This window comes from Gossypium arboreum, chromosome 12 (genome assembly GCF_025698485.1).
Source record: "Gossypium arboreum isolate Shixiya-1 chromosome 12, ASM2569848v2, whole genome shotgun sequence".
Classification (NCBI taxonomy): Eukaryota; Viridiplantae; Streptophyta; class Magnoliopsida; order Malvales; family Malvaceae; genus Gossypium; species Gossypium arboreum.
This window is the reverse complement of record NC_069081.1, coordinates 1767293-1778312: the sequence shown is the minus strand read 5'-3', so window position 1 is coordinate 1778312 and position 11020 is coordinate 1767293. Positions and strand designations below refer to the sequence as shown.

General features: G+C 33.3%; 1 protein-coding gene across 2 annotated transcripts; it reads left to right on the top strand.

Annotated features, from left to right (window-relative positions):
- The first annotated feature begins 3299 nt into the window (after positions 1 to 3299).
- On the top strand, positions 3300 to 8864 carry LOC108479923 (alpha-1,3-mannosyl-glycoprotein 2-beta-N-acetylglucosaminyltransferase). 2 transcript variants are annotated; one of them, XM_053023259.1, is made up of 19 exons: positions 3300 to 3558; positions 3711 to 3761; positions 3898 to 3985; positions 4103 to 4165; positions 4887 to 4921; positions 5002 to 5078; positions 5178 to 5223; positions 5378 to 5440; positions 5594 to 5660; positions 5740 to 5808; positions 5912 to 5981; positions 6107 to 6168; positions 6477 to 6567; positions 6655 to 6748; positions 7251 to 7313; positions 7409 to 7447; positions 7531 to 7701; positions 8253 to 8378; positions 8570 to 8864. In XM_053023259.1, the coding sequence occupies exons 1-18, from the start codon at positions 3550 to 3552 to the stop codon at positions 8367 to 8369; spliced, it is 1275 nt and encodes a 424-aa protein (XP_052879219.1). In that variant the 5' UTR covers positions 3300 to 3549; the 3' UTR covers positions 8370 to 8378; positions 8570 to 8864. The 2 variants fall into 2 exon arrangements, with proteins under 2 accessions (XP_052879219.1, XP_017638265.1); XM_017782776.2 differs by having other exon boundaries at positions 3301 to 3618.
- Positions 8865 to 11020: the final 2156 nt, after the last annotated feature.

Below are 11020 nucleotides of genomic sequence, written 5' to 3'. Positions count from 1 at the left end.
AATATTTTAGTTATTTAATGTATTATATTTTTAAATTTATTTTATATAAAAATAATAATATAAAAATTTAATACGAATTAAACACCAAAGAAATGTCAAGCTGCTTACCTGGTCTACTAAACCAACACATGAGCAATGATTTTCACAAAATTCCAAGTAGCCTAATATTTAAGAATGAAACTTAAAAATTAAAGTTGATGAACAAATCAAAGGCTAAGGTCTTACAGAGAAACTATCGACTTCGCAAAATAAAATTGTTTAATTTAATTTTAAATTTTAATATATTTTTATTATTTTGATTTTCAAATTTTTCATTACTTTTTAAATTTTTTTGATAATTTTTCAAGTTTTCATAATGTTTAATATTATTTGCAGTTTTTTATAAATTTTAATTTTTTAAATATTTTTACAATTTTTATTGTATTTTTTAACTTTCATAAATTTCTATAATTTTTAAATAAATTTCACTTTTTTATTTTTAATGATTTTTTACATTGGCAGTCAACAACCCATCATCGATCAACAACTATATTATTAGTTAAGAGTGTACATATGGCATGTTTTGATTAGTTGATGATTATGGGTCAAAACTTTTAACCAAACAAAAATTCAAGTACTAAAATGAGAAAAAAGAAGTTTAGATACCAATATAAAAAAATGAATATAATTCAAGAGTGAAATAGTAAATAAAGCCTTTAAAGGAAGCCAAGCTATTACACTATGTTTGGTTGGGGGAAGAATAAATTACAGCCTAATTCGACGAGTCCACCACCAAATTTATGTTTAGTTGGTTGTAATAGCCTATTACGGCATGCATTGAATTAGGATTTATTCTAAGAAGTGGTTGTATAACCATTCTCTTCCTTCATCACTGAATAGTCATTCAACCCGGTGGAATAGGGAGATTTTTTTCCCATTTTCAAATTTTTTCCCTCATCTTTACCTAAAAGATGAAGACAATGTAACTAGAACTATCATCGTTCTCCCTCGATCTCACTAGTAACTTTCTTTCCTTTTAATCTCTACACTTCCTTTTTTTTTTTTCCTTTGGTTGTAGAGGAAAGCTAGGTTAACTGATTGAAGGCATCATCCTCCATTCTTTCTCTTTTTCTTTACGTTTTCTTTTTATTCCTAGATTCTCTCACCAATCTCTCACCTCTCCAAACTCCATTCAAATCAAACCTAAAAGGAAAACCAACTTTTTAGGGATTGTTCTGTCACTTTATGATGGTATTTTCCTCTCTTTGTTCTTGGATTTGATTAATGAGTTTCTTATTATTATTTTTCATCAGATTTGATAACTTGGTTTGGGACTTGAACTCTCTCCAAAATTTGATTCTTTTCTATTGTGTTATGTTTTTAAGGAAAGATCTCACTGCATTTGTTTTCTTCAAGTTAATAATTTAAACTAATACTGGTTGTATTAGAACCATGGAACTGTCTGGTATCTTGAACAAAGCAGGTAATAATTGGATAATGCTCCAAAAAGAGGGTGCTTTGCCATAGGTTTTGATATGATATGAAGCTAATCTAAGAGTTTTGTTGTGGAAGTGGATAAAAATGGATCCACCCTCCATTTTTATGTTGGAAGGTCTCAACTTCCTTATGCTATTACAACATCTATTCAATTCAACCAAACATAAGAATCTTATTACAACTCTATTTCATTCCATTAAATCAAACAATTAAATTATTGATTATAACTCTATTTCATTACAACCCTATTCTATTCCCCCAACCAAACGTGGTGTTAGTGTCTTTGGTTGTCATGATTAGCTAACCAATCCAGTGAGCTATACTAACTCATGTGCTTGGTTCACTTGAATATCATTGAACTGAGTAGCCTATTATAGCCAAATCACGAATAATGTTGCAATAACCATTTAGAGCTCACTTATAAGAATAACCTATTCAACGTTACAAGAAATAGTTTCAAAAAATTATTTTCGAAACACCCACAATACCAACATTCACAAAACTCAAATCTTAACAAAATATCAAACCAAAAATAATTCATAACTTCTCTCTCCCAATATTTTGGTTATGCATGTAAAGGAAGTTTTGTGTGCTCAAAAATTGCATAACTGAAAGAGGAGAAGAAGAGGAAGAACATAAAAACAATCTAGAGCTTTCAATTTTTTTTTCTGTTTTCAGTCAAATTTGTCAGGATTCTAGGGTGGTGCCGCCTATGCACCACCCTCCACCTGTTTGGATGTACCATTTTCGTACATAATTTTTTTAACATGCCATTTTAATAATTTTTTTAATTTTTTATAATATATAGGTAAAAACCCAAGTAAATAACATACATAAAATTTACTTTAATAAATATTTTTGGTAGAAAAAACAATATAAAGCGATTATAAAAAAAAAACACACACACACATCTTAAGAGCTATGAAAGCTCTTTTTTATAAACTAATAGAAGTTCTTGGACCGAAATCGGAGGTTCTTAAAAAATGACTAAATTTGAAGGATCAGATATTGTAAGCCTTGCCATATGATCAGCAACTCTGTTTTGGGATCTATGAAAATAGTGAATACGCACCTTCCATTCATGATTAATAATATCATGAATCAAATGTAACTCCACCATTCTGCTATTGACAAATCCACTAATCAACAATGATTTCACTAGAAGTGTATTATCACATTCGACCTCAACCTATCACAATCCTTTCCTACATACAACACACAAACCGTTATTATTAAATAATTTATATTTATTATACTAAATATAACTTTAGACAATTAATATTAAATAATTAATTTTAAATCCTTATAATTATTATTTTAATAATGACATTTTTAATATAATTGTAAAAATATTTTAATCGATTATATCTTTAAAAAGTTGATTATAGTTTTATACATTACCGAATAATTTAGTTATCTTTAAACAGTTGATAATAATTTTATACATTATCAAATAATTTAGTTAGATGTAAGATATGAACAATATAATTAAAATATTTTTATTTAAGAGTAAAATTATCAATTTAAGTGATAATAGAATTCTATGAATTATTTTACTTAGGTTAGGTTTGGATAAATGGAGTAGTGTTGTGCGTAACGGTATGCTTAACTTGCTTCTTGTCTTGTGCTATAATATTGTTATAATATTTAATTTCACTATCACTATTATTTTTACATTAACAACAAATAAACAAACCGTCCATCTAAATCCACTCTTAAACAAATAATTTACTTTATTCTATTCAATGAATTAAATATGATAATATTATTGCCCATTTATTTCAATCTCACCAAGTAAATTATTTTATTGGCGAACCAAATTGGTAGTAAATTTTGTTGAAGGAAAAGTAGAAGGCTCATGTTAGCCAAGTCTGCGTAAATTGTATTCAACCCCCTAGTCAAGGAAAACACAGTTTTTTTAAAATAAAAACAGAAAGGGCTTCCCAAGTCTAATATTTCTATTCACTGCACATTTTCTTCTACAATTCAATAAATGAATTGAAGATTGAATTACAATAAAAAATCAGATCGAAATCTGTAAATCTTCATCTCAGACAGAGGAGATTTATAAAAATGGCTAAGGTAAGCTGCGATTTCCGGTACCTTCTCATCCCCGCTGCATTCGTATTCATATACATCCAGGTAAATTTACTATACTTCTTTATATCTTCGAAATTCAAAATATTTCTAATTTACTTATATGAATTTATATGCTTCTTTCGAAACTTTTGTAGATGCGACTTTTCACCACGCAATCTGAATATGCAGATCGAATGGCTGAAGCGGTTAGTAAGCTTAGGTTTATTGCTCCTTTTAGCTCTCTTAAACTTCAGCTTTTCTTTTTTATAAAAAAACTTTGTAAAACTTAAGGAATATGAACAAGAGAAGTCTTGAATATGGTGTCTTTTTCATTTTTGGCAGGTCGATGCAGAACACCATTGTACGAGTCAAATTCGACTACTAATTGATCAAATTAGTATGCAACAAGAGCAAATCGTGGCCCTGGAAGGTGTGAATTTCCATAATATAATCCTTTATACATGCTTCTTTTCAGTTGACAAGGTCGAATTTGATATTGATTTTCATGGTATTCAACCCATTTACTATGATCTTGTTACAATTTCAGAGGGGAAGAAGCGAAAGGATCAGGAGTGCGCACAATTGAAGACTCTTGTTAATGATCTTGAAAGTACTTTCTTATCATAATAATCTGTTTATTTCTTGTTGCTTCCTACTTGATGCATAGCTATTACTATTTTATTTTGCTTGATTGCAATCATATATTACTTTAGAAGATCTTCTGTGGTTCCTAGGCATATATAAAGGCTTTTCTTTATAGGAAGAATAGAAAGGGATAAGGATGGGAAAAAAGCTTTTAATCTATTGGTTAGGTTTTATAAACTATTTTTCTACTTTGTAGCTTAACCATTGGAGTTCAAACTTTACCATCCTGACCCATTTCTATCCTTCTTACCAAGCAAAGCCTATGTGATGTTCAGGTCATATGATCTTCAACGGTTGTGATCAATGTAATTATTGAAGTTAAATTACGTGACTGATTTGCTGTTTATAAAGATGTTTAATTCCGAATAAACTTCATTACCATTTATAAGGTTATTATCCATGTTATCCCACTGAGTGTGGCTCTTTAACTGGGTCTTGATGAAGCCTGTTCTGCTCCTTTGTCAGTGCAGTTTGGTATTTATTTCCTTCTTATTCTCTAATATTTTTTTGCTAAGCAGCTTCAAAATTGTTCTAAACTGTGTAGTGATCTAATTATTTATTGGGTTTTCATGTCTGTATCTACCCATCTTTCTTTAGTATTTTCCCTTCAACTAAGGTTTTTCCTTTTATTTGGTGCTTGGAATGTTTATAGACACTTGGCATTCTTTCTTTTTTGGTTGTTTCAGAGAAAGCTCTTCAAAGAGTAATTGACAAAACAAAGGTTCGTGACATGGGGAGCATTCTTATACATTATCTCTACAAATTACCACGTGTAATAATTGAAACAATCTTCGGGTTTAGGTACCTGTGGCAGCTGTAGTAATCATGGCATGCAATCGTGCTGATTATCTGGAAAGGACAGTTGCGTCTGTCTTAAAGTATGTTCATCTTGACGCTTGTTTTCTTTTTTTTAGCTTCTCCTGTTTGACCTGACAGTAGCTAATTTTAAGCTGTCTTACTTTGGCTTAAATCTGCAGGTATCAGAGCTCTGTTGCTTCAAAGTATCCACTTTTTGTATCTCAGGTATTAAAATTTTTAATCTTATTTTATATTTGCATTAAAAGGTTTGTCCATTTGACTTGATTGTCACTTTATATATCATGCACGATAGACACTATTATTATTTTGTTGTAACTAAAAAAAAGCAATGCTTCTAATTGTGATAGTTTCTTATCAGGATGGATCAGATCCAAGGGTTAAAACTAAGGCTTTGAGTTATAAGGAGCTAACTTATATGCAGGTATATTGTGTTTTGTCTGTCCCCCTTTTTGTCTCCATTGGAGAAGTTTATTTGGATGAGTCCTTTTCCTTTTTCCCTACCCTATTCATATGATTTGCCTTATCCTTATTTATCAAAATCAATCCAATGAATGCTTACTTCAGCTTCTTTCAGCACATAGATTATGATCCGGTGCATACAGACCGGCCTGGGGAATTGATCGCATACTACAAGATTGCCCGTAAGGATTGTTTCGCTTTTTTCCTCAGTATTCACATGGCTTCTACTAGTTTCTGCTCTTATACATTTGGTTTCTTAAGGTCACTACAAATGGGCATTGGATGAGTTGTTCTACAAGCACAATTTTGACCGAGTAATAATACTTGAAGGTGAAGTTGTCTTCTTTTGGATTATTGCTTCAAATTTCTTCTTTTTAAAATTTCATACAACAAAATGAATATCGTGCTGACTGAGAATCACGTTTGAAGACAGATGATATGGAAATTGCCCCTGATTTTTTTGATTACTTTGAGGCAGCTGCTGCCCTTCTCGACAAGGACAAGTGTGTTTCAAGAATGAAATCTGGCTCTCTCTCTTCTTCTTCTTTTTTTTTTTTTTTAAATTTTATTTGAGAGTTTGCGTTCATTTTCCCTCCTTTTTCACCGTCCTATTATTAAATTATTGTAGGTCAATTATGGCTGTTTCCTCATGGAATGACAATGGGCAAAAGCAGTTTGTGTATGACCCATGTAAGTTTTTTCTCTCAATGGAATTTCTTTTTGAGGAAAACAATCAAGCTGAATGCATTTTTATGTTACAGATTTGGTTGGTTTGCTAGAAAAGTTGTTTGTTCTAGCTTCCATGACTTTTGATGTTCTATGCCATCTTTTAATCCTCCCATATGATGCTTACCTCAAAATTTGGGCTGCTGTGACTATGAGACACAGATTTTAAGTTTATCCTGGCCTCATTTGGATGTTTGCTTATTACCAGGCATCCATCTCCCTCCCTCCCTCCCCTTTCTATTTCCTAATTTGCTTGTAATTGTTCCATACAGATGCACTTTATCGCTCAGATTTCTTTCCTGGTCTTGGCTGGATGCTTACTAGATCTGTATGGAATGAGCTATCACCAAAATGGCCAAAAGCATATCCTTCTCATTGTTATTTCATTTTGCATTACACTAATGCACATTGATGTAGTTTTTCTATGAATTTTCCTTGACAAAAGTTCACTTACTGGGATGACTGGTTGAGATTAAAAGATAATCACAATGGTCGACAATTCCTTCGTCCTGAAGTATGCAGAACATATAATTTTGGTGAGCATGTATGTATCACCTTGTCATTTAGAAGATTTCTTGTTTGAAATTGTTGTGATGACAACTTTTATGAATGTTGTTAGCTTTGATGAGAATGTTTGCTTGGTATGTGTCTTCCTTGGGGATAGGAATTAGGTAGAACATGAATGAGGCACACAGTCCATATGTTTTCTGTGCAGAATTTTATGTGCTATGATTCTATTTCATTGCTTCTGAAAGAATGTACAGTGAACTTGGACAAATATAATGCCTCTATGGCTTCAGTATTTTTAGTTGAAGAGTTTCCTTCTTCAACTTTTGGAATGGCTTGTTTTCATGCTTAAAAAAAATTGAGATCCCCCAAATTAGGTGTGTTCTCATCCCTCTTTAACACTGCATAGGCGCAACTTCAGTAAATTTAAAGTTCCTCAAGGCTGTCAACATTTTCTGGCTCTTCAGGTGGATCTTTTTACCTCCATCTTTTATGACTTTGGGCTCATTTTGTGTTTTTCAACCTTTGATTTCAATCAGGGTTCAAGCATGGGGCAGTTTTTCGAAAAATACCTTGCACCTATTAAGATGAATGACGTCAAGGTTGGCATCAACATTTTCTATAATTTTTTATGTAAATGTTCTGTATATTGTTGTCATCACCATCATCTCAATGCTGTTGCTTTTTTGTGTGAAAGGTGGACTGGAAGTCACAGGATTTGAGCTACCTAACTGAGGTAAAATCAGTAGAACTGGTAACTGCTTTTTCTAGGTTCCAACTTTACAATTGTCTTGTGTAATTGTGTGTTCTCCTTTCTAGGAAAAATATGCACAATACTTTGCAGACATTTTGAAAGCGGCAAAACCTGTCCCTGGAACAGATCCTGCTCTTATGGCATCTAATATAGAAGGAGATATACGTATTCAGTATAGAGATCAATCAGACTTTGAATACATTGCACAGCAATTTGGAGTTTTTGAAGAATGGAAGGTAAATTATTCATCTGATAATTGGGGTATCTTTCTTTTCTTTATTTGCGAAAATGCTGAAGAGTTTTTGATGACAATAGCTGAGAAATGCCTGCATTATGGTACCTGTCACTGCAGCTGATACTATATTTTTGGAAAGTCATGTTTGGTAACACTTCAAAAGTTTGTTTTTTTTATGAGTTTTATTTTCTGAATACAATTTTAGCCTATTTAGTGGCATCTGGCAATTGCATATAGTCTTTGCCATGAAGTTGTATTGTTAGTTTTACCTGATCATTTCAACGTAACAAGAGATATCTATGGTTGTTCATACTGTCAAAATGACATCTCTGCCCACTCTCATTTCTCGTGCCCTACAAGCATGTAGAATATAATAATCTTACTTACACTTTCATATGATGCATGTTAGGGGAAAAAGGGCCTCTACTTAAACATCACACTTCTACTTCTGTTGTTGCAGTACAAATAAACTGCTAGAAATTCTCACATATCTAAGATTGATTGTATCCATTCTTTCCGATTCTCTAAAACTTTTATTGCTTTGTTATCCAGGACGGTGTACCAAGGACAGCGTATAAAGGAGTAGTGGTTTTCAGGTACCACCCACCAAGACGTGTATTTCTGGTTGGTCCTGACTCTCTACAGCAGCTTGGGATTGAAAATGCTTGAACTGAAAAGGTTAGCGACCATGTCTGGTTTTGATTGTTTCCATTTATTTTATGATCACACAGTAACTGAATTTGGTATAATAGCAAATTTAGGAGGAATTAGTGACATACAGAGTTTCAGCATGTTTTAGTTTTTGAAGTTGAAAGTTTGTAGTGATAAAGGTTTGTGTCGTAATCTTTGGTTTTGTAATGTGTGGTCAGTGATCCTGATGAAGTATTTCCAAATGTTGGACGGTAAAGAGGTTCCTGCCGACTAAATATTAAACAGTCAAATTTTCTCCCTTAGGGAAATTGATGTGAATACATCCGCACTTGCGCAAGCATTCAAGATTCTTACATATAGTTAGCACAAAAAAAGGCCTTTGGTTTTTTGTAGGTTAAATGTTTTGATACGATGATTTTATCTTATATTCATCCAGGTAGAAGTATGATAATATCCCAAAAGGTTATTTTCTGGTGAAACCTTTAATTTGAATAAAAGAACATTAAGAATGAATCATATTATTTATTTTGAAATTCCAAGTTATAATCTAAAATATTGTTTAAAAGATAGTTCTTTCCGAGTAAAATTAACCATTTTCTGAACTTTTTCCTTGATGTAAAAATAATAAGAAAACTGGTTAAGGGAACAGCCAAGTGCTTACTCCCCATTCTGTAACAACTGTGATTGGTTGAGCAAAATTACCGGCCTTTTGATATCTGTAAACCATAAGGAAATCCATTATAGCCATGCAATACCCCTCCTCCTGCGGCACCAATCATGTTATCCCCTACCTAGCTGTTTGAATTTTTTTTTTTTAATCCTCCAAGACTTGGTTAGAACTCCCCTCCCCAGTCTGTAGGTGAGGCCCAACCCTTGTTTGGTATATTGGATTCAAAGTATAATGGTAGGATTTCTCAGCAAGGTTTCCAATCCAAGCCATAGCCACAATAGTTACATCCCTGCTATTGCTATGCTCTGATTGTTGAAGATATGCTCTTTGTTGTTTTGCCACAATACGCAGCAAGAAATAGCAAACGGGATACTCCATTCTCCACCTTTTATACTAATATCACCAATATTCTGGATATTCCAAATAATCGACTCCTTAATCAACCCCAGCTCCACATAACACAGCTTCATTTGACATTCCCTTTTTACTCTCTCCATTCGTTAGTAGCCGAAGAAATGCTTAACTCAATGGGGACTTTTGCATCACCAAATTATTTGTCAATTCCTGTCTTTTTGTCTTCAGTTACCATTCGCTATATTCTTATAAGTTTCTGCCACCGAAAATCGATCATTAACGGTACAATTCCACTTAATATTGTCCACTCCAGCAATATCTGATGGCGGCTTGATCCCTGCTATGCGCATAAGTATTCATTGTGGCAGATTCGTCCTAAACTTACGCCAAACCCAACTAACATCCGCATCAACCATGTCTTGCACCACAGTGTTCTACTTAACTGGTTCTCTGCCAATAAAGTGATTCTTCAGTGGTTCTACATCGACAATCTAATTCTTCTTCCAAAAGTTCTCAAGACTCCTAGTTCCACTCTGGCAATTACATTGGCCAAACACTAGATAATGATATCCAAATATATGAACATTTGGGTTGTGCAATATTCAATGAAAAACTCCTAATGACATTGTATTTATTTCGCAGACACGAACTCATAGAGCTTCACCATTATTTAGAATACAAGCCAAGTTTGAGAAGAAAACTTTATTTTGTTCCTTTAATTTCCCAAAGGCCCCCATTTTCAAGTGGCATCCAACAATTCTCCCATTTCACCAAGGCCAACTTCCTGTTGTCCTTCGAAGATCCCCAAATGAAACATCGTGCTAGCTTATCAATCTCATTACAAACACCAATGGCTGTGTTCATAAAATAGTTCAGAATAGCTACCAAGACAACTTTAGCAAGCGTTACTCTACCTGTCATAGAGAGTTTTTTAGCATCCCACCCATTCAATTTCTTCCGAACCCTGTCACCTATAAATTGCTCAGTAGTTGAGGGGATCCTTTTATGATGTAAAGGAACTCCCAAGTACATGCCCTGGTCATCAACTCGAGAAAACTCCAGTTTTCGGCTAATTACCTGGCTAAAGAATCTTCCCTGTTGTTGGAAAATTACACCTAAGTCTTACTAGCACTCACTTTATGTCATGAATATGAATATCGGCAAAATAACTCCAAAGTTTGATTTAGAACCTCAACTTGGCCTTGATCTGCTTTACAAAATAAAATTAAATCGCCTGCAAAGAATAAGTCCGATATTAACGAACTCCTCCTGGAGAAGCCAGTTGGCTACCAGTGGTTGCCAATCTCTCCATCCCCAACACGAATAAGTATGAGGATAAACGATCTTCTTCTCAAATGCCTCGCGTAGATTTAAACTCAGCAATTACCTCACCCTATGCCAGGGGATTCTCATTGTAAAAGTCAAGATGCATTGCATTATCACTCTACTCTGAATGTTCAGTAAAATCACATCGACCATCAAGTCTTCAATAAAATCTCATCAGATTCAGTTGTATGCCTTCTACAAATCAACTTTTAACTTCCATCCATTTACTTTGACCCTTGCAAGTTCGCATGGTGTGGATTACCTCTTAAGCAATCAACATAGTATCAGTACTGTTCCTCCCAGCAATAAAGCTAACTTG